At 44.1% G+C, this 24,561-nt stretch overlaps 1 protein-coding gene across 1 annotated transcript in view; it reads right to left on the bottom strand.

Moving 5' to 3' along the window:
* LOC138968347 (uncharacterized) overlaps positions 1-24,561 on the bottom strand; it is a 68,522-nt gene that overhangs the window by 31,179 nt on the left and 12,782 nt on the right. Inside the window, exons 2-14 of the mRNA XM_070340902.1 lie at positions 23,234-23,488; positions 22,297-22,422; positions 21,105-21,248; positions 19,586-19,717; positions 17,212-17,377; positions 16,535-16,688; positions 9,604-9,714; positions 6,441-6,659; positions 5,613-5,809; positions 4,724-4,915; positions 2,647-2,865; positions 1,969-2,104; positions 549-714 (exon numbers count right to left, since the gene is read on the bottom strand). Coding sequence (XP_070197003.1) covers positions 549-714; positions 1,969-2,104; positions 2,647-2,865; positions 4,724-4,915; positions 5,613-5,809; positions 6,441-6,659; positions 9,604-9,714; positions 16,535-16,688; positions 17,212-17,377; positions 19,586-19,717; positions 21,105-21,248; positions 22,297-22,422; positions 23,234-23,480 — 2,209 coding nt within the window. The 5' untranslated portion in view covers positions 23,481-23,488. The remainder of the gene's footprint in view (positions 1-548; positions 715-1,968; positions 2,105-2,646; positions 2,866-4,723; positions 4,916-5,612; positions 5,810-6,440; positions 6,660-9,603; positions 9,715-16,534; positions 16,689-17,211; positions 17,378-19,585; positions 19,718-21,104; positions 21,249-22,296; positions 22,423-23,233; positions 23,489-24,561) is intronic.

Below are 24,561 nucleotides of genomic sequence, written 5' to 3'. Positions count from 1 at the left end.
GCACGCATGCACAGAGAGGGAGAGAGAGAGAGAGAGAGAGAGAGAGAGAGAGAGAGAGAGAGAGAGAGAGAGAGAGAGAGAGAGAGAGAGAGAGAGAGAGAGAGAGAGAGAGAGAGAGAGTGGGCGAGAGAGTGGGCGAGAGAGAGAAGAGCGAGAGAGAGAGAGAAGAGCGAGAGAGAGAGAGAGAGGGCGAGAGAGAGAGAGAGAGTGGGCGAGAGAGAGAAGAGGGGGAGTGAGAGAGAGTGGGCGAGAGAGAGAGTGAGAGAGAGAGCGAGAGTGAGAGAGAGAGAGAGGGAGTGTGAGAGAGAGACAGTGAGAGAGAGAGAGAGAGAGAGAGAGAGAGAGAGAGAGAGAGAGCGAGAGTGAGTGGGCGAGAGAGAGAAGAGCGAGAGAGAGAGGGGGGGCGACTGAAAGGGTGAGAGTGAGAGAGAGAGAGAGAGAGAGAGAGAGAGAGAGAGAGAGACAACAAGAGAGAGAGAGAGAGACAACGAGAGAGAGAGCGAGAGTGATAAACACAGAGAAAGTCAGAGACAGAGACAGCGACTAACCTTTCATAGCAATGACTCTTTTGTTGAAGAGATTCTCCAAGGTCGTCTGCTCTTCCGTCGCCCTTGAACTGTTCTTGGGCAGAATGTCATACTGACGTAGTGTGGCCTTGATCCTTTCCAGCAGCTCTGTGTTGGGCAACTCTCGCACCAGGCAGTACACCAGCAACTGTAAACAAGATGTTTGATGTGTTAGAGAGAGAGAGAAATTCAAGTGTTACACCCTCACAGCAAACCCATAAGGGACATTCTCCCAGGTTTTACCCCGACTTTAGATGAGATATACAAGTGTATACGTGTTTAGGTGTAACCAGCCACCTGCACTTATGGCAAATTGGCCGAGGTCGTTTATAGGTGCCACTTTGGTGACACGGGGGTGGGACATGGCTCCTGTCTCTGGGTCTGCTCATAAAGTTGATCCGTGACCGTCCCGGCCCGGATTCGAACCCGCGACCCTATGATCACAAGTCCAGTGCTCTACAATTTGAGCTACCCGGGCCCCTTTGCTGTGTTAGCAGTTCACATCTTCTTTTTGGCCACGTTTGCATAATTACACCTGCATCAGATCGTGCTCTGAGGGCCCGGTAGCAAAGTTGGTACAGCACTTAACGTGTCCAAAAGCAATCTGCTTGTTAACGTTCTTAATGTTGTTATTGTTTGAAACGTGTGGATGAGAAATTGAATAAAACACGCTTAAACCAAAGTTGGTACAGCACTTAACTTGCGATCCATCGGATCGTGCTCTGAGGGCCCGGTAGCAAAGTTGGTACAGCACTTAACTTGCGATCCATCGGATCGTGCTCTGAGGGCCCGGTAGCAAAGTTGGTACAGCACTTAACTTGCGATCCATCGGATCGGGCTCTGAGGGCCCGGTAGCAAAGTTGGTACAGCACTTAACTTGCGATCCATCGGATCGGGCTCTGAGGGCCAGGTAGCAAAGTTGGTACAGCACTGAACTTGCGATCCATCGGATCGTGCTCTGAGGGCCCAGTAGCAAAGTTGGTACAGCACTTAACTTGCGATCCATCGGATCGTGCTCTGAGGGCCCGGTAGCAAAGTTGGTACAGCACTTAACTTGCGATCCAAGGGTCACGGGTTCGAATCCGGGCCGGGATGGACACGGGTTAACTTTACGTGGAGACTCGGAGACTGTATCCATGTCCCACCCCCGTGTCATTTCTCTGACACGTAAAATATCTAGACCAGACGAGTTGTTTCCTGCATCATTCCCCTTTCCATAGCGACCACCTGTCTATGACGACCCTTTCTGCTCAGTCCCTTGGTTGTTCGTTAGAGACAGGTTCGACTGTACCATAACTTTTGTGAGGCTCTCAGTCTAAGAGTTTCAAAGCCAACATTGTGAGGTCAAGTTGTTATGACGCCAGGGAAGAAACACGAATGCAAAGCGAACAGCCGTACAAACCTTAGAATTTAGCAGCATTTCCTTGAGAAGAAAAGCTCCGAGAAAGCCAGTCGCCCCAGTCAGGAGTACCCTCCCTTTTCGGAAGTGATGCTTGTGCAGGAACGTTCTCCAGAAGGCTCTCAGTTGAATGTCAAGGCTGAAAATAAGGCATATTGAATCCTGTTTGAACATTTGCTGCAAAGGGGTAATTGAGTCCGAAGTTGACTTCGTGAAAACTTCGTAGGGTCTTTTTAAAAATAATTCAGCGCCTGAGCTTGGTACAGAGAGCTTGGTGAAGTTGACTTCGCGAAGTCTACTTCGCCAAATTAATATCAGGCTTCTGACACGAACATTCTGATCTCATCTCTTTATTGACTCACCCGAGCAGTCAACAGAGTTATAAGATTCGGCAGTGTTGTGTTCACACACACACACACACACACACACACACTGACACACACACACACACACACACACACACACACACACACACACACACACACACACACACACACACACACACACACACAAACAAACACTTAACCCCCCCTCACAAACACTTAACCCCCCCTCACACACACACACACACACACACACACAAAACCAGACCCCAAACCAAACCCCAACTCCACACGCACACAATCGCCCCCCACCCCCATCCCTCACCCCCCCCCCCCCCAACAAAACAAACCGACTCACTCCAACACGGCCTGGTCATGCTTGTCAACCTCCACGCTGAGGTCGAGGTCGGGACGCTGCGGAGCGACGTTTGTCTTGGCCTTGCCGTTGTCCTGGGCCGCCTCGATGTAGTGCGACAGCAGCGACACGGTTGGGTAGGTGAACAGTTCCTTCACCGGCATGTTGACGCCGAACTTCTCTTTCACCCGACGCTGAAGCTCTGTGGCGAGCAGAGAGTGTCTGGAAAAGGACACATGTGAACATGTTGTAAAGGAAGGATTGCTAGTAGGGGTGTGTGTTGGAGGTGTTGTATGTGTGGGGGGAGGAGGTATGTGTGTGTGTGTGTGTGTGTTTGTGTGTGTGTGTGTGTGTGTGTGTGTGTGTGTGTGTGTGTGTGTGATCATCATCATCATCATCATCATCATCATCATCACCATCATCATCATCATCATCAATATCAATCAGTTAACCAATCACAAAGTCATCATGAATCCATCAGTCAGTCAATTAATCAATTTCACATCATAATTATCATCATCCACATCGCCACCTTCGACTTTTTCCTCATACTCACCAACACAGTTAGTTTGATTCCTTTATAAACAGTACCAACTCGACGAACGAATAATAATATAATTATTATTATTATTATGGTGAGCTTATATAGCGCGAACCACAATTAACTGTGCTCTCCGCGCTTTACATATTAATTTCTGCCGTGTGAAATGGAATTTTTTTTACAGACAGACAGACAAACAAACATTTTTTACACACAATACTGATATAACGCATTCACATCGACCAGCAAACCTCAAGCCTGTTAGGCGAGCATTCACCTTTCGCGGCCTTTATTCCAAGTCACACGGGTATTTGATGGACATTTTTATCTATGCCTATATAATGATTATACGAATATGCCAAAAGAAACAATATCCATTTTGTGCCTTTTCTTCTTCTCCTTCTTCTTCTTCACCGTATACAATAAAGTAAGCACATTTTGTCTCAAACTTTAAGGTAAGTTAGCTCTCTCTCTCTCTCTCTCTCTCTCTCTCTCTCTCTCCATCTCTCTCCCTTCCCTCTCTCTGTCTCTGTCTCTCTGGCTCTGTCTATGTCTCTCTCTGTCTCTGTCTCTGTCTCTCTCTCTCTCTCTCTCTCTCTCTCTCTCTCTCTCTCTCTCTCTCTCTCTCTCTCTCTCTCTCTCTCTCTCTCTCTCTCTCTCTCTCTCAACTTTAGTTGTTTTTCGAAGATGTAATTGATTTTGGATGATAGAATCTTGCCCTAGTTTTCCGCTTCGATTTTGTTTAGCATGTTTGCAGTTTGCCATGACGCATTCTCCCTTAACACAGTGCATTATTTTTGTCATGCGAACGTGTATCGACTGTCGGCCTCTGACGCGTGTGCCATGACATTAACGATTTAAAGAAGATATTTGGCAATTATTCCAAAAGAAAAAAACACACTTGGCAGAATGTCAGTGTTTCGGTGAGATCAAGGCTACGTACGTAGTTCGAACACGGTGCAATGCGCTGAACCTATGTACGCGTTCCGTTGTCAAATAGGCGTGCAGGTTTCAGTTTTTCAGGATTATGATTCAGATAGGAGTTGTTTTGTAAAAAAAAATAAAAAATCCTGCAAAGCTTTGAGCCATCTGCCACTATTTCTCTTAAGTAGGCTGAAGTTCTATCCTGATGCCTCCGTCATATATAATCTGCAACTTTAAGGCATAATATAATCTGCAAGTTAAAGCCACAATATAATGTGCAAGTTAAAGGCACAATATAATCTGCAAGTTAAAGGCACAATATAATCTGCAAGTTAAAGGCACAATGTAATCTGCAAGTTAAAGGCACAATGTAATCTGCAAGTTAAAGGCACAATATAATGTGCAAGTTAAAGGCACAATGTAATCTGCAAGTTAAAGGCACAATATAATCTGCAAGTTAAAGGCACAATATAATCTGCAAGTTAAAGGCACAATATAATCTGCAAGTTAAAGGCACAATATAATGTGCAAGTTAAAGGCGTGCACACTATAATGTGCAAGTTAAAGGCACAATATAATGTGCAAGTTAAAGGCACAATCTTAACGTCAACTCACCCTCCCATGTCGAAGAAGCTCTCGTGGATGTCGACCTCCTGAACACGAAGTACCTCTGCCCAGATGTGAGCCACTTGTTTCTCCATCTCTGTGGTCGGCCTCCCCTCGGCGTCCACTTCCTCTGTCTGACTGCGGTCAAAGGGAGGTAATGCCTTCTTGTCCAGCTTCCCTGACGTGGCCACCACAGGAATACTGAAGGAGCAGAGAGAAAGATAGACCATGGTCAAATGGGAGGAATATGGTTTAAACAGTTCAGAATTTGGAGAAAAGAAATGTCAAGATTGTCATTCATCTCAACCCACGGATCTCCTTTTTACTTGTCTATCTTTCCATCATCACTTTTACCTTATCCGTGACGACATTTCTTGCCTTTCACGCCAAAATAGTCATCCTGTTTTGAAGACGAAGTAGGAAGGAATCATGTAGAGGGGAGACGTCTCTTGATCTTGAGTTCGCTACAGATGTCCATTTTGCCTGTCTGTCACCATTAACCGTATCCCTGACGACATTTCTTGCCTTTCACACCAAAATAGTCATCCTGTCTTAATTCAGTTGAGAAAAACGAAGTAGGAAGGGATCATGTGAAAGGGAAGTGGTCATTTGGGCTAGCCACGGATTTCTGTCTGTGCTTTTTACACCAAAATGATGGTCCTGTCCCAAGGCTAGATCTAAGGGGGGGGGGGTCTTGTTTCCGGATGCCCCCACCCTCTAACTCGGCAAATGTACTTTTTGTTCTAAATGAGGGACCCAAAATATCCCTTTCAAATGCTAAATTTTAAAAGCATCTTGGGGGGGGGGGGGGGGGCAACGCCTCAGACTGGCTAGCCCCTGTACCTCCTGCCTCATTGTGCCCCTCCCTCTCTACACTAGGCCCAGCCCTGTGTCTTACCTGTCGAGGAAGACGAAGTAGGAAGGGATCATGTAGAAGGGGAGACGTCTCTTGAGCTCGCCGCGGATCTCTTTCTTGCTGGTCTGGCCTTCCTTGACGATGTAGGACACCAGGAACTTGTCCTCCCCCTCCTCCCCGCACACTATCACCACGGCGGCCGACACCATCGGCAGCAACAGCAGGGCTGACTCCACGGCCTGAAAGACAAGACATAAGACATCTTATAATGTATTGTCCAAACAATTAAACAATGGATGGAAAAGTGTGGTTCATCTGGTCTTAAAAAGGGGTTAGGGTTAGACACCGGAAGGGTTAAATGTCCCGTTCGTCAAAGTCTTACCCAACATTTTTGTGTGTTGAATTTGGAACGTTATGGCGTTCCTTAATTCAGCCCGAAGTCGACTTCTTGAAGACTTCGCAACTTCTTCTTATCGAAAATTAAGTGCCAATGCTACGTGCAGCTTCGTGAAGTAGACTCCGCGGAGTCCACTTTGCCCAATTAATTCAAGGCTTTTGTAGTCTAAATGTTTCAATTTTTTCGCAAAATATCCCATTGCAGTAGCTTATTCCACGGCGGCCGACACCATCGGTGGTAGCAGCAGGGCTGACTCCACGACCTGAAAGATATCGGAAGGGTACGCTTGTGACGAGAGATGGGCACGTACACGGGTACAACACGTCACGACCATAACATCGGGATTGTGACAATGTGGAACGTCAAAGCGGCCCTTGATTGAGCCTGAAGTCGACTTCTTCAAGACTTCCAATCCACGGATCTTCAAAATGGAGAAGTGCAGATAGAGACAGAAAGAGTCAAAGCATACCAACCTGAACCTCGATGGAGTATCCACGGATCTTCACCATGGTATCCACACGACCGTGGATCTCCAGAGATCCGTCGGACAGCATGTATCCGCAGTCTCCGGTCCGGTATAGTCGGTCACCGCACGCTTCCGGCACGCCTTCAGGCCTGGGGATGAACCTCTGAGCCTGCTGTTCAGGGCGGTTGATGTAGCCACGGGCCAACGTCGGCCCTCCGACGAATATCTACATGTAGACAAACAGAACAAAAAACCGGTGGGAATTAATTTGTTTATTAACAAGAACACATCTTTTTATATTTAGTCAAGTTTTGACTAAATATTTTAACATCGAGGGGGAATTGAAACGAGGGTATGGTGTATGTGTGTCTGTCTGTCTGTCTGTCTGTGCGTGTGTGTGTGTGTGTGTGTGTGTGTGTGTGTAGAGCGATTCAGACTAAACTACTGGACCGATCTTTATGAAATTTGACATGAGAGTTCCTGGGTATGAAATCCCCGAACGTTTTTTTCATTTTTTTGATAAATGTCTTTGATGACGTCATATCCGGCTTTTCGTGAAAGTTGAGGCGGCACTGTCACGCCCTCATTTTTCAACCAAATTGGTTGACATTTTGGTCAAGTAATCTTCGACGAAGCCCGGGGTTCGGTATTGCATTTCAGCTTGGTGGCTTAAAAATTACTTTATGACTTTGGTCATTAAAAATCTGAAAATTGTAAAAAAAAAAAAAAATTTATAAAACGATCCAAATTTACGTTTATCTTATTCTCCATCATTTGCTGATTCCAAAAACATATGAGAGACAACGGTACGGTCGCAGACGTATTGGCGGCGCGAGTGCTCGCATCAACCGGCGGTTGTAAGTTGAGCTTGTGTTATTTACTTGGCGGGTGAACTATTGTTTTCGTATTGCTGTGGCTGGGTAGATGTCGTTGTCTAATGTTTGTTTTGTTTGTGCTTACGTTGGTATAGTTGTAATATTGTGGGACACGGTGAATGTGAGACATGTTATATCCGTGGGAATGTGCACGGGAAAGATAAGGATGACATCGACCGGTCCATTACAACATATTCGTATAGAGTGCCTCGGGATATATATATCAACGCATGTCTGGAAGTGATATATAGTGAACATACAGTGGAATAATATGTGTGTAATTATTTGCATATAATTATTAAATATTCGTTCACATGGAAAAATCACATATTATTCAAGATGGCGGCCGACATCCCGACAACTTTAGTATACTTATAGTATTGATCATGTTGTGTTATATCTTCATATTATAGTGTGTAATAATATGCGGGGATGTATCATACCTGTGAAGGGATATGCGTGTTGCGACATGCAATCGTGGTCATGTAATGTAATGTTAAGTTGGATACCACAATCTAACATTTAGTGTACGTTTGTCCAGTTATTTGTAACATATCACATGGCGTATTGGTCATGATAAAGACAATAAGTTTATAGGTTGAAGCGAACTATAAATATATATTGTAAAGCCCCGTTTTATAGCTAATGCATTAAATAATTATCCTTTTCCATATTGGTTGCCTGGTGTAATATTCGATCTTGATGTCCATCGGCATTATGCGCTAAGAGGTTGCATTACCGATGAGCACTAACACAACCATCGATACACGCCAGGTAGCTAGGGATGGTGTTGTTCAGTATTAACGTGCTGTTTTATTATATGCAGTTGGCCGGAGAGAACGGAGGAGGGACGTATGATTACGTGAAGGCGTTAAGACTGGACAGTGGGAACGCTGTCGGAAGGTGACTGCGGTTCACGGTGACGCATGAAGAGCGACGACAGGCTACACGACACCTGGGCGACGTGGCGACATGGGTCACTCCGACCAGAAAGTTCCACACAGAGTGTACGCGGGACCACCAGAAGACGGCAAGAGGAAGGGGTTTGGTCAGCTCTACATGTCTAGGAATCTGGAGGCCAGCTCAGTAGGATGGAGCTGGGGACGACGAGCTTAGGCAGTCGGGGACCTTTCTAGTGGGTCAGAATCAGAACAGCTGCGGCATTCTGAGGAGGGAAGGACAAGGAGGCCTTGGTGGGCATTGTGTATCCCTAAAAAGCTAAGTACCCTGTCGCTGTTAAAGTATGTGTCTGTGTTCGTGTGATTGGGTGATGCAACATTATTGAGCGCCGGATACGAACAGACTATAGAACCAGGGGGGGTGCTTAGGACTGGATTCCAGAATAATTTCATGTGAATTCATGTGTTGTCAATGTTGTAGTATTTGTATGGTGTACGCGTTAAATGTGTGGATGTTATGTGTATAAATTTGTGTTTATTATATAAAGCTTATAAGTTACATGTGGTTCCTTTAGTCTTTTATACATAGTGACGTCTATCTCCACTTGTAATCTTTCTTGGGTGTGTGGTGAGTGAATGAGTTGGGTGTTTGCGTGTGCTCCCAAGATTGCTCAATCTTGAGGGGATAAGCCGTCACGTGTCAACGGCTGACGCAATAAGAGAGTGTTGGTCATAACGATTTTGGGGGTTATCTTAACAGTTTTAAGAGCATTATATGTTTTTTTCAGTATTTTTTTTATAATTTCATCTGAATGTCTATCAAATCAAATTCACTCTAATTATGCCAACCGGTTAACTGAAAAGAGAACACGTACAAAGCACAAATACAAACTTCTTCGTGAAAAAATAAGGTCCATATTCTAGGCCCTTCCCCAAAGCGCTTTGAACACAGACATATAGTTAGCGCGTGCACGTGGGATACGTCTCCTGGCACCAAGAAACATTGAATGTACAGGCGGACACTCTCATACCTCTAGCAAATAGCTCGTGCACTTGAGCTCAATGAACAGGCGGCCATTTTCATAGTTCTAGCAAAGAGCTCGTGCACTTGTGCATCAATGAACAGGCGGCCATTTTCATAGTTCTAGCAAAGAGCTCGTGCACTTGTGCATCAATGAACAGGCGGCCATTTTCATAGTTCTAGCATAGAGCTCGTGCACTTGAGCTCAATAAACAGGCGGCCATTTTCATAGTTCTAGCATAGAGCTCGTGCACTTGAACTCAATGAACAGGCGGCCATTTTCATAGTTCTAGCATAGAGCTCGTGCACTTGAGCTCAATAAACAGGCGGCCATTTTCATAGCTCACGCATCAAATCCACAATTACCCGACTTACCTCCCCTGAACACCCGACCGGAAGTGGTTTTCTCTCATCACCGAGGATGACGACGTGAACGCCTTGAAGAACTTTTCCCACAGGGCAGAACTTGCGAGCCAGGAGGGACTCCTGTTGGATAACAGTTTGCACAATCACATGACCACAACAACACAGGTAAAAATGACGCCACGATCATAAAATAGTTGCATAACTCTCCTAGTTTTGCAGCAGAGAGAATCAAACACACGAGGCAGAGCGCTACTTGGAGATCTGATCAAAAAAGGGAAGTAAGCGCTCTAAATACATACGACATGTGTCATAGAGTAGGTGACATATGTCATAGAGTAGGTGACATGTGTCATAGAGTAGGTGACAGTTGTTCTGGACCATTTGCAGTAGAGAGTCCAGTATATTGCTCTCTAACACTTCCTGTCAAACAGGGAAGCAGAATTAAGTCACATGAGAAAAAAACCCAGCATAGTTCTGCTGTCTTAGAGTAGAGTTGCCTAAATACCGTGCCTTGAGTTTTTTTCAAATTCTCGTTTTCTCACAACTTCAAGAAATGAGATATGCAATTATCTTATGATCTTGACGTTTCAGGAGTTGGGCCTGAATTGTACTTACCGGCTGTGGTAGTCTACATGTCTTCATTATAGTGTGAGACTGTGTATTCTGTGAGGGCAAGAACACATCATCCAATGGATCGTGAACATCCATCATTTTGGTTCTTTGGATCGCTAAGATTACAAGCTACTGCACTTTGCAACGTGGTTTACTGTACGTGAAGTACTGTCGGTGTTGTTGTTGTGGTCGGGTTTGCTGCAGTTGTCGTTGTTGTTGTTGTTGTTTTTGTTTTTGTTAATGTTGCAGTTGCTGTCCTCGATCCAGATAGGTTTTTCTTTTGTTTGTTTTCCCGGTGCGTTTCTTTGTTGTTGTTGTTGAGCTTATTCCCGGTGTGTTTCTTTGTTGTTGTTGTTGTTGTTGTTGTTGTTGTTGTTGTTGTTGAGCTTATTCCCGGTGTGTTTCTTTGTTGTTGTTGTTGTTGTTGTTGTTGTTGTTGTTGAGCTTATTCCCGGTGTGTTTCTTTGTTGTTGTTGTTGAGCTTATTCCCGGTGTGTTTCTTTGTTGTTGTTGTTGAGCTTATTCCCGGTGTGTTTCTTTGTTGTTGTTGTTGTTGTTGTTGTTGAGCTTATTCCCGTGTTTTTTTCTCCTTGATATGTCATCTCTTATTCTGCTTCTTCTTTTTCTGTTTGTTTGTCACTTCTGTATAGTTTTCCTAAGATCTCTTTTTTCATTCCCGTCCGGAAATAGTTCATACCGTGCATAAACACACAACACCGTTTGTGAGTTTGTGATCCAAATTTCCTTTCCTGTGATCTCTCCTTTTGAGGAAGAAGCCAACATAGAAGGGTTCATCTCATGCCATTACCACGAGTAAACGATAATCGCAGTCTTGTAGACTTAGCCTGCAATGTCGTTCTTTATGGTCAAAGGAAATGTTTCCCTTTGGCATGCTTGTTGTGGGCAGAACAATTTATCTCAGTCGTAAATAGCATCCAGAAATAGAAACCACCTCCCTTTATCTTCTAATATTGTCACAGCGAAGGAAAAAGAGTTGAATATGAATGAAACAGGCCAATTTGATGTTAGCTGCAACAAATTACTTGGAATCAATACTTTATTCTCAGAAGAAAACCCACACACACACATTTGTTGCTACAGTACATGTAGGCTATTACTGAGGCAGTAGTAACCTCGTCTAGAAAACGCACCTTAAATCATTCTCCAACACATGTCTGTAATTTGCTTGTAATCAATAATATACTGCTCATGAGAAATACCAAACACTCCTACGTGACTGGCATTCTATGTCTTTGCTATTGATTACTAAAGCCCAGTCTCGTAAACGCATTTTCTAACAAAAACCTGTTGAAAGACTTTGTCACAATGGCATTTGCAAGCAACACAACACTCCTGTAAAACCGTTACTTTCCAGAAACCCGAAATCGAAAAATGACGGGCGCCTTTAAAAACGGTTCCCACGGTTGAAAACTAGCTAAAAGCGGGTTGTGCTGCATGGGCGTTTGTTAAAGGCACACTCCGTGGACACAGTGTCGAGACACGCACCCTGCTCTCTAGCATCGCGGGTTGTGCCGCATGAGCGTTTGTTAAAGGCACACTCCGTGGACACAGTGTCGAGACACGCACCCTGCTCTCTAGCATCGCGGGTTGTGCCGCATGAGCGTTTGTTAAAGACACACTCCGTGGACACAGTGTCGATACACGCACCCTGCTCTCTAGCATCGCGGGTTGTGCTGCATGAGCGTTTGTTAAAGACACACTCCGTGGACACAGTGTCGAGACACGCACCCTGCTCTCTAGCATCGCGGGTTGTGCCGCATGGGCGTTTGTTAAAGACACACTCCGTGGACACAGTGTCGATACACGCACCCTGCTCTCTAGCATCGCGGGTTGTGCCGCATGAGCGTTTGTTAAAGACACACTCCGTGGCCACAGTGTCGAGACACGCACCCTGCTCTCTAGCATCGCGGGTTGTGCCGCATGGGCGTTTGTTAAAGACACACTCCGTGGCCACAGTGTCGAGACACGCACCCTGCTCTCTAGCATCGCGGGTTGTGCCGCATGGGCGTTTGTTAAAGACACACTCCGTGGACACAGTGTCGAGACACGCACCCTGCTCTCTAGCATCGCGGGTTGTGCTGGATGGGCGTTTGTTAAAGACACACTCCGTGGACACAGTGTCGATACACGCACCCTGCTCTCTAGCATCGCGGCTTGTGCTGGATGGGCGTTTGTTAAAAGCACACTCCGTGGACACAGTGTCGAGACACGCACCCTGCTCTCTAGCATCGCGGGTTGTGCTGCATGAGCGTTTGTTAAAGACACACTCCGTGGACACAGTGTCGAGACACGCACCCTGCTCTCTAGCATCGCGGGTTGTGCCGCATGAGCGTTTGTTAAAGACACACTCCGTCGACACAGTGTCGAGACACGCACCCTGCTCTCTAGCATCGCGGGTTGTGCCGCATGAGCGTTTGTTAAAGACACACTCCGTGGACACAGTGTCGAGACACGCACCCTGCTCTCTAGCATCGCGGGTTGTGCCGCATGAGCGTTTGTTAAAGACACACTCCGTGGACACAGTGTCGAGACACGCACCCTGCTCTCTAGCATCGCGGGTTGTGCCGCATGGGCGTTTGTTAAAGACACACTCCGTGGACACAGTGTCGAGACACGCACCCTGCTCTCTAGCATCGCGGGTTGTGCCGCATGAGCGTTTGTTAAAGACACTCTCCGTGGACACAGTGTCGAGACACGCACCCTGCTCTCTAGCATCGCGGGTTGTGCCGCATGGGCGGTTGTTAAAGACACACTCCGTGGACACAGTGTCGATACACGCACCCTGCTCTCTAGCATCGCGGGTTGTGCTGCATGGGCGTTTGTTAAAAGCACACTCCGTGGACACAGTGTCGAGACACGCACCCTGCTCTCTAGCATCGCGGGTTGTGCTGCATGGGCGTTTGTTGAAGGCACACTCAGTGGACACAGACTCAGTTCTGCTCACAATCTCAGATAGGGCCAGGCTTTTACATGTGATAAAATTATAAGATAAGATAAGATAAGATAAGATAAACTACCAAAAAAATGTAATGACCATTTTCATTTTACACAAACATGGACATTTATCTTTTGGCACCACATCGCGTAAGACCGTCCCTCCAATTGGTCACATACACAAAATCAACAGTCTCTCTGTGCAGAGTGGAGCTTTGTATGAGATAATTTCGTTAAAGCCACTAGCATTTAGGAAATTAAATCATCAACAATCACCAACTCACCACAGCAAGAAGTCTTTTTCGTTAAGACGCGCAGAGTAGGGGGTTGATTCAAAGTTTACACAAATGTTTTTCTTCTTATTCCGTAAACAAAACGATAAAGGCAGACATAAAAGTAATCTTTTAAAAAAGAAACATTGACGAGGGGGAGGGGGAGGGGGGGGCACATTTTTTGAATGCCCCTCCTGACATTTCTTTTTCTTCAACAACAACAACAACAACAACAACAACAACAACAACAACAACAACAACAACAACAACAACAACAACTTCTTCTTCAAACAAAACAATAGAGAAAGAAAACAAATCGTCTGATCCACTATGTTTTCGAGACATAGATCAAGATACACAAAGCAAGGGGGAGACATGTGTTGCATGCTTCTCTCTCTTCCATCTTCATTCACACCTCCACACTCGCAAGGGCGCCATGATCTTCAAAAACCAAATCGATTAGATCAGAATGTTCCCTTTTTCGCACGATTTCTCTGATTGCTCAGTATCGGGCTAGGCTCTTACACCTTGGGAACTAAACATCTGACACTTAGGTTGGATTCGTTGTGCGTGTATGTGTTCAAATACTTGTTTTTGTTGGCCTGATGCTGATTCTGTGAGCTGATGTGTTAAGTGCAGATGGCATACTATTAATTTCCTCCCTGAATGATATCGCGTTGAGATGACATTGCCGGTCCTTTACCGGTAAAAAGAAAATCTTAAGTTACCAGAAAAAAGAAATTGACAACGGGTCTTACATAGCTAGCTGGCAACATAGACAGTCAGACAGTCAAGACGGACAGACAGACAGACAGACAGACAGACAGACAGACAGACAGACAGACAAACAGACAGACAGACAGACATACATACAGACATACAGACAGACAGACAGACAGACATACATACAGACAGACAGACAGACAGACAGACATACAGACAGACAGACAGACAGACAGACAGACAGACAGACAGACAGACAGACAGACAGACAGACAGACAGACAGACAGACAGACAGACAGACAGACAGACAGACAGACATACAGACATACAGACAGACAGACAGACAGACAGACAGACAGACAGACAGACAGACAGACTGTAGACAGACAGACAGACAGACAGACAGACAGACAGACAGACAGACAGACAGACAGACATACAGACAGACAGACAGACAGACAGACAGACATATAGGGAATGAAAGAAAGACACACATAGACGGGGGGAGAGGGAGAGACACAATCAATCAATCAATCAATATGAGGCTTATATCGCGCGTATTCCGTGGGTACAGTCCTAAGCGCAGGGATTTATTTTTTTACAGAACAAGAGAGAAATGCATTTGGAAAAAAACACACCAAGAGGTAATGCGGGAGAGTGAGATGGAGTGAGAAAGAGAGAGAGTGATAGAGAGTGTGAGAGAGAGAGAGTGTGAGAGAGTGAGAAAGAGAGAAAGTGAGAGAGAGTGTGAGAGAGAGAGAGAAAGAGAGAGTGAGAGAGGAGGGAGGGAGGGAGGGAGGGAGGGAGGGAGAGAGAGAGAGAGTGAGAGAGAGAGAGAAAGAGAGAGTGAGAGAGAGAGAGAGATAGAAAGAGAGAGAGAGAGAGAGAGAGAGAGAGAGAGAAAGAGAGAAAAAGAGAAAAAGAGATTCAGATTCAGATTCAAAACTTTAATACAAAGGGATAAAGGTTTTAGGCGATGCCTAATCTTCCAACCCAGGGCCGGACCCAGGGGGGGGGGGGGGGGGGGGTTCCAGGGGTTCCGGAACCCCACCCCTGGAAAAAGCATGTACCTTGCTTTGAGTGGGTTTTTTTTTTTAACTAGTTTTAGCACCAAAACAATGCTGCTCTTAACCCTCAAAACAAGGCCCAGAATGCACCAGATTGCACAGATTTTAACCGGACCCCCCTGGTTCGCGCGCCTGCAAAGCAGGCGCGCGCTTGTGGCTTCGCCACTTCGCTGATTTGCCCCCCCAAAAAAGGAGGAACCCCCCCCCTTACAACTCATTTGGTCCGGCCCTGCAACCTGTCCCTTTTAGACATACATGACATTATACATTACAATTATATATTTATATAACATGTTTTAAACAGCCAAACGAATAACTAATTAACTAAGAATTTGTAATTAGGTTAAAGCTAACAAAAACACTAGCTATAATAACGTGGTTCATGGATTACTAAAATGATGATTAAGATGTGATGCAGTAACAGTTATGATTTTAAAGTGTAGGGAGAGCATTATTTTTGACAATGATATTTTCGAACATTTTTTTCTAAAGACGAAAGGGTTTGACATGTTTTACAGTACATTGGAAGTAAATTCCACAAAAGCGATCCCCAGTAGGATAAACTAGATTTATACAAATCAATGCGTGGGAGCGGTAGCGTATAATTCAAAAGCCTCGCTCTACCAGGAGGACGCTCAAACAGGTCTTGGATGTATGAAGGTGTTTCATGGTTGTACATTTTGAACATGAAAACACTAGCATTTAAAAAGAACTGCTGTTGTAGCGGAAGAATGTTCAGTTGAGTGTATTTTTCTTGAGTAGTCATATTGGGATCTCGGTTTAATAACTTTACACCTCTCTTGTGAAGTGTGTTTATTTTCTTTTTATGAACATCACTGGCATTGCACCAGACAGTAGATGCATAGCAAATGTGAGAGAGACAGTGTGCGTGGAAAAACATTTTGAGGGCATCCACAGAAACAACGCACAAGAGCTTGTTAAGTAAGAAAAGGTTCCTAGAAACTCGTTTATAAACTGTATCAATGTGAGAGCGCCAATGTGAGAGAGAGTGAGAGAGAGAGAGAGAGAAACAGAAAGAGAGAAACAGAGAGAGGGAGAGAGAGAGTGAGAAAGAGAGAGAGAGAGAAAGAGAGTGAGAGAAAGAGAGAGAGAGAGAGGGACAGGGGTGAGGAAAGGAAAGGGAGAGATGGAGATAGAGAGAAGAGAGACATAGACAAAGAGAGGACAGACAGACAGACAAAGAAGAGATCGACAGACACTCAGAGAGAGCCAAAGCTAGCCTAAAAGCAACAAATTATCACTTATAATAACACAAGAAAACATATTATCCGAAAAAGGAAAATGCTGACCCTGTTTTTTTCGTAGTACTCGGACAGGTCAACACAGGCGACGTCATGACACTCTGACACGCTGTAGAGGTTGATGAATCGAACCCAGGGCAGCGTAGCGATGCAACGTTTCAACAAAGAGGTCGTCACCACTTCGCCACAGAACCAGATTTGTCTGCACATGTTATAACAAAATTGTAATGTGGATGTGGGTTTTTTCGATGCTATTTTTTCTGTGAAGAAAATAAGGCAGAAAGAAAGAAAAACTGAAAGAGATAAGAATACAGAATACAGAATATTTCATTGCCCAAGTTTGGGAATTCATTTTGACAATTGCGGTTTTCACTCTATTTATTCCAGCCAAGCACACCCAACATACGCAGCTATAAAACAATAGCACGACTTCAACAAAGAAAGGAAAGGAAACGAGAAAGGAAGAACAAAGGAAAGAAAGAGAGAAGGGAATGAAGAAAGTAATTAAAACAAAAACAGGATGAGAAAGAAAGACATGAAAAGAAAGAATAAAACATGTCGCGTGAAGCGAAATCAATACTTTTAGTCAATCTGTGGCCTTACCTGTTTGAATACCTTCACGTTTTATTCCGCTCCAATAAAAGCAAACAAACAAACAAAAAAACGACAGGTATTAAAGTACCTGAATCGCATCGTCCACCTTTCACACTCGTTTTTCTTCCTACCTCATGGACTTGAAAGCAGTGGCAAGGTCAAGGTCAGGTGAGTTGAGAAGCGTTTCCAATAGCGACGGAGTGAAGAGCATGCGCGTGATGGCGTTGGTTTTAACTTGTTGGCATAGCAACTGTGGGTCGTAGATGTTACTGTTGGGGAACGGGTACAGCGTCACACCTGGATAAAAAAAAAATTAAATAAATAAATTAATTGATGTGGATCACTGGAAGGAAAAATAAGATACAAAATCTGGATACATCAGAGACAATTGTAATCAGAGCGATGACTCCTGAATTTTTGTGTGTGTGATTTTCTTGTATTTATGTGGCAGGCCTCAAGTTTATTTTTATTATTTTTATCATTATAGTTTGATATATTCGCCAAGTCGACTTCATGAAGCTCGCCGAACGAATCTTTTGCAGTGAATTTTTTACTTAAAAAATGACTCCTTGAAGTCTTCGCGAAGTCAACTTCTGACTCCATTAAGGACAGCTTTAAAGGCAGACTTCTGGATTTTGTTGCTGTTGGTGTGTGTGTGTGTGGGTGTGTGTGTGTGTGGGTGTGTGTGTGTAAGTGTGTGTGTGTGTGTGTGTGTGTGTGTGTGTGTGTGTGTGTGTGTGTGTGTGTGTGTGTGTGTGTGTGTGTGTGAATAGAATAGAATAGAATAGAATAGAATAGAATTTATTGTCATCAACCCTTAAGGATATTGACACAAGTTGTACAATAAATGAATGGATAAATAATGTACAAATTATTTCATTCAATATTGAAACAATTAAAAACAAAGGCTCCAAGCAATTTTTGAATTTTTTCGTCTTTTTTAAATAACAGATCACTTGGTTTCCTTAAGTCACAGTTTGATACTTCTTCTTCTACTAACTTTTTTCTAATATTGTTAAATTTCTTGCAATTGTCTAGAAAATGTAGCTCATCTTCAATTACTTTACATGTATTACAGAGGCGATTCTCTCGCAATATTCCTCTATGACGCCCAGTCTCAATTTTTAAAGAATGTGTGCTTGTTCTTAATTTTGCTAGAGCTTTTCTATGATTTATATTTGAAATATAAATTAAATAGGCTTGTATTGTGTATCGTTCTGTAATTAGTGAATAAAACTCAAGTCTTGAACATTTTTCAGATTTTTTGTTTTTCCAAAATAAAACGTATTCATTCATAATTTTTTGTTGTATAGCAAATTGTAATTTATTAGCATTAAATGTAAATTGGTTTTTCCAAACATGCTCAAATCCTACAAGTGATAATAATTGTTTAATAAATTGCAACCATGGACTTGTTTTAGAGCTAGATATCATCAATGATGTAATAAAGACTGTTGATTTGAATCTAAGATATGTCCCCAAAATCCTATGACTTGTGATATCATCTTTATACTTAGTGGAAATCTTCCCAGCTCTCCTAAAACTGGAAGCCACATTGCTTTCTTGTGTACTCCTAAAATAAATCTACAAAATTTTATATGTGTAGATTCACTTGGACATTTATTTGATAAGCAATTCTCAAAAACTGAATGAAGATTTGAGATATCTTTCTTGTTAGTAAAATTATATGGAAACCAAACCTCAGCTCCATATGTTAAAATTGGATGTACTAACATGTCAAATAGATGTAGTATAGTTTCTGTCTGAACATTTTCATTTATAAATGCTTTACGAAGATAATACGCTGCTTTGTTACCTTGCTTATTCAAATGATCTTGCGTTAAATCAAAATTACCATTTTTATGAAATATTACGCCCAGATATTTATATTGATCTGTTACTTGTATTATGTCCTCACCACATTTGAATGTATTACTTATCTTGGTTTCTGTACGACAAAAAGGTATAATCTTAGTTTTTTCCGTGTTAATTATTAGTCCCCATTGTTGGCAGTAGTTGTATAAGAAATCTAGTTTGTTTTGTAGTCCTTTCTTGGTTTTCGATAAAAGAACTAAATCATCTGCATATAAAAGACATGATAATCTATCAGATGTATTTTCATGAATGAAAGGAGAGTCCTTATCTGGTAGTCCATTAGTAATATCATTGATGAAAATATTGAAAAGAGTAGGACTTAGCGTATTTCCTTGATGAACTCCTTTTTTGATAACAATTTCTTTTGAATATTCTCCTTGAATTCGTGTACATATTTTTGAATTATTGTACATATTTTTGATTATTATGTGTGTGTGTGTGTGTGTGTGTGTGTGTGTGTGTGTGTGTGTGTGTGTGCGTGCGTGCGTGCGTGTGTGTGTGTGTGTGTGTGTGTGTGTGTGTGTGTGTGTGTGTTTGTGTGTGTGAGTTTTCTTTTTATGGTTTTTTTCACAACAGACAATTAAGCGTTTGGATTTTTGTTTTTAGAATTCTCTGCCAAAATAGTCTTACCTTTTAGGAGAGGACGCAGCATTTCCCAGGTGAAGAAGATGTTGCATGCCTCCCTCTCGTCTTTGCCATAGGGGAAGAGCTCGTGACGAGAGTGGTAGGAGAACACTGCTCCTCGGTGCGGACACTGGATGCCTGTAACATATGCCTCTTGTAAATACACTCTTCAGTTTAATTTATGTTCCTTATATGGCCAAAGGCTGGGACATGCATCGAGTTACTACACTCTTCAGTGTAATTTATGTTCCTTATATCTTCTTCTTCTTCTTCTGCGTTCGTGGGCTGAAACTCCCACGTACACTCCTGTTTTTACACGAGTGTAATTTTACGTGTATGACCGTTTTTACCCCGCCATTAATTAAGGCAGCCATACGCTGCTTTTGAAGAAAGCATGCTGGGTATTTTCGTGTTTCTGTAACCCACCGAACTCTGATATGGATTACAGGATCTTTTCCGTGCGCACTTGGTCTTGTGCTTGTGTGTACACACGAAGGGGAATAAGCCACTAGCAGGTCTGCACATAAGTTGACCTGGGAGATCGGAAAAATCTCCACACTTAACCCACCAGGCGGCCGCTGCCGGGATTCGAACCCTCGACCTTCCGATTAAGAGGTCGACGTCTTACCACCCCGCCACAGCGCCCGTCTATGCTCCTTATATGACCAACGCCTGGAACATGCCTCGAATTAGTACACTCTTCAATGTAATTTATGTTCCTTATATGACCAAAGCCTGGAACATGCCTCGAATTAGTACACTCTTCAGTGTAATTTATGTTCCTTATATGGCCAAAGCCTGGAACATTCCTCGAATCATTACACTCTTCAATGTAATTTATGTTTCTTATATGACCAAAGCCTGGAACATTCCTCGAATCATTACACTCTTCAATGTAATTTATGTTCCTTATGTGACCAAAGCCTGGAACTTGCCTCGAGTTACTACACTCTTCAGTGCAATTTATGTTCCTTATATGATCAAAGCCTGGAACATGCCTCGAGTTACTACACTCTTCAGTGTAATTTATGTTCCTTATATGACCAAAGCCTGGAACATGCCTCGAGTTACTACACTCTTCGGCTGCAATTTCTGTTCCTTGTGTGACCAAAGCATGGAACATGCCTCGAGTTACTACACTCTTCGGCTGCATTTTTTGTTCCTTATGTGATCAAACGTGCCACTGTTCATTTCCATAAAAGGGGGTGTTCTCTACATGTATCGATTCAACATTGAACTTCCCTTTTTTGAGCCATGCTACGTCAGATGGCGATTAAAACTTATGTGCAGCCCTGCTAGTGCTTTACCACCACCCCCCCCCCCTCCGTCTGTAAATGCAAGCACAAGACCAAGTACGCACGTACAAGATCCTGTAATCCATGTCCGAGTAAGGTGGGTTAGAGAAAAACCAGCATGCATTCCCCGAAATCGAATTATGGCTGCCTAAAATGGTCATACAAAACACGAGTGTATGTGGGAGTTTCCACCCATGAACACAGAAGAAAAAGAAGAATGTAATGTGTACCTTTGGGTTTTCCTGTGGTGCCAGAGGAGTACACGACGTAGGCCAGGTTGTCGAGGTGCACGGCGGGAGGGACAAAGCGGGGGGACATCAGTTCCGGCATGTTGTCACACCACCCTTCTTTCAGCACCAGGGTCTTCCCTTTGTCTGCAACCACACAAAACACGTGTTTTCATATAGTCAGAAAACAAAGTCATTTTGTAACGGGGAATGGTTAATGAGAAATTACACCGACCAAATAAACCAATAGTGTACGCCAAAAGCAAAATAACGTTGAAGAAGCTGTCATTATGCGAATAATTGCGTCTCTTAAAGGCATACTAACGCACTCCCGTGTAAAAGTATTTTACAAAGTGTAGTTTGCCCACAATCGATGTCAAACGCACCATAAGACCATATAATGACGATATGTCACCATGCGCGGACCATAATACATGCATTACAGCTTGTTCTAGCCTCTGAAAAAGTGAGGATGTCAACAAAGCCGCGGTGTTAGCTCCCTTGCATCAACGTTACATGTGTTGCCAAATCTATAAATAGGACCATCTAGATCAAAATAAAAATTCAAATATCTCAACATTGAAGGGGTCCTAGACCACAATATTTTGCAGGGAACTTAATTTAGCATGTCTCCAGCTGTTGGTAAAGCAATTAGCGTGTATAGTCATTGAGTACATATGGCTTTAAAAATGCTACCACTTTCTCAACATGTCTCCCGAAGAACTGAGAAAGGAAGCCAGAAAAAAACTCAAGTATGGGCCAGGTATCGCAAGTAAATTGAAATCCTCTCCATGGTCAATGACCCCCATTGGAAGGCCTCTCCATGGTCAATGACCCCCATTGGAAGACCTCTCCATGGTCAATGACCCCCATTGGAAGACCTCTCCATGGTCAATGACCCCCATTGGAAGACCTCTCCATGGTCAATGACCCCCATTGGAAGACCTCTCCATGGTCAATGACCCCCATTGGAAGGCCTCTCCATGGTCAATGACCCCCATTGGAAGACCTCTCCATGGTCAATGACCCCCATTGGAAGACCTCTCCATGGTCAATGACCCCCATTGGAAGACCTCTCCATGGTCAATGACCCCCATTGGAAGACCTCTCCATGGTCAATGACCCCCATCGGAAGACCTCTCCATGGTCAATGACCCCCATTGGAAGACCTCTGCAATTTCATTGTAGAACTTACCCATGAACGTTTTCAGCTTGGACTCGAACTCGTCGGACGTGATTACCACCACGGGCAGAGCGTCCTCCAGCACGGACTCCAGCATGTGGGCAGGGTACGCTGTGTCCAGCGGCAGGTAGGCCGCACCTGTAGAATACAATACAATACAATACAATACAATACAATACGATACGATACGATACAATACGATACGATACGATGCGATGCGATGCGATGCAATGCAATGCAATGCATACGATCCGATCCGATGCGATGCGATGCGATACGATACGATACGATACGATACGATGCGATGCGATGCGATGCGATGCGATGCGATGCGATGCGATACGATACGATACAATACAATACAATACAATACAATACAATACAATACAATACAATACAATACAATACAATACAATGCGATACGATACAATACTTCTTATCTTGCAATTGCACCTTCGTTTTCTCAAGGGCAGACCCAAAGTACCCCTTTTATAGTTAACTGACAAAAGCATCTGTACCGTGATACCGTGATAAATAAACATAACAGGATAAATCACAATAAGGAGGAGAACATGTTCGCCTGTCACTGGGTGGTTACGACTCCTGGGCTGAATCTTAGGGGAATTGGGTTCTTAGGTTCCGGAAGCCCCCCCCCCCCCCTTCTTTACTTGCAATTATACCTTTTGTTTTTAAAGGACACACACCAAATACCCAAATACTGCAATTGTAAATTTTAACAGCATCTTCGGAGCAACACCCCCCCCACACACACACACACACAAAATAAAAAGATAAATCACACACGCACACACTCTACCACCGACCCGTCGCCTGGCCAGGCCCTGTACCCCTGCCTCATTACGGACGCCACACACACACACACACACACACACACACACACACACTAACCACCACCCCACCCCACCCCCACCACACACACACTACCAACCTGCTTTTAAAATAGCAATGTATGAAATAACAAAGTCCAGCGACTTGTCCAGACAGATGGCCACACAGCGGTCAGGGGCAGCTCCCAGCTGCTGCAGCTTGGCGGCCAGCGTGTTGGTCCACTGGTCAAGCTCTGCGTACGTCATTGACCGTCCCTCCGTCGCGCTGACGACTGCTACGTCATCAGGCGTGTCGCGCGCCTGACGCTGAAACATCTCATGCAGGAGGCCTTGCGTTTCGTACTCCATGGCGAGAGCTGAAAGAGATTGATAATCTTACACAAATGAGACAAAGCGCTGTTTAGAGATCTGATAAGCAAAGGGAAGTAAGCGCTCTAAATGCAGACGACATGTGTAATAGAGTAAGTGGGAGTTACTCGGAACCATTCTCCTGGCACCTGAGAGAATAACAAGAATTAGAATGAACAAGCGACTTTCATCCTCAAATGCCAGGAGAGTGGTTTCGAATAACTCTTACCTACTCTATAACACATGTCGTATGCAATCATTGATAAGGTAGGGCGGGACAGACTGACAGACTGACAGACAAACAGACAGACAGACAGCAGACACCCGGACGACCAAACAGCCAGCCGACAGAGACATAGGGAGGCGTTGCAACATCTCCAGACAAAGACTTTGAGTTTCGTACTCCATGGTGAAAGCTGAAAGAGACAGCAAAAAGTATTGATCAGGTAGGGTCGGACAGAAAGATCGATGCTTTGACAGACATGCTGACAGACGGACAGTTAGGTGGGCAGGCAGGCAGACAAACAGACAGACAAGGAAGCATCGTAAGCACACCTTTTGTTTGCCGTTTGTCGCTACCATAACATGTGACTGGTTTTGTGAATTCTTCTTGTCTTAAAGCGTATAACGACTTACAAAACGCATGATCATTCCTGCCTGTGCGACCCCCCTACCCACCCCCCCCCCCCCCCCCCCCCACGTCATACCTACCCTCCATTCCCACTCTCCATAATGATTCCCTTCCTAAACCCATCTTTTCCATCTTCATCCCTCATCCTGCCTCGCCGTTCTTGGCAGTTCATTTGCAGTTCTTTCACGCTAAATGTCCCTAGAATCAAAGGCAGACTTTTCCCCGTTACGTAGCAGGAAATTGCCGTTAATCTCGTCCAGCTGATGACAGAGTCTTGGATAAACAGTGAGTTGGAAAAATACCGTGCGTCTGCGTGTCTGACTCCTTTTGGGGCCTTTTCCCGTGAGAGAAAGAGAAATAGGTCGCATTGAGCTCTAGAAACACATAGTAATTCGTATGTTTGTGCATTCATGTGTGTGTGTGTGGGGGGGGGTTCTGCGTGTGTGTGTG

The sequence above is a fragment of the Littorina saxatilis genome, linkage group LG6 (genome assembly GCF_037325665.1).
Source record: "Littorina saxatilis isolate snail1 linkage group LG6, US_GU_Lsax_2.0, whole genome shotgun sequence".
Taxonomy (NCBI): Eukaryota; Metazoa; Mollusca; class Gastropoda; order Littorinimorpha; family Littorinidae; genus Littorina; species Littorina saxatilis.
This window is presented reverse-complemented; position numbering and strand designations above follow the sequence as displayed.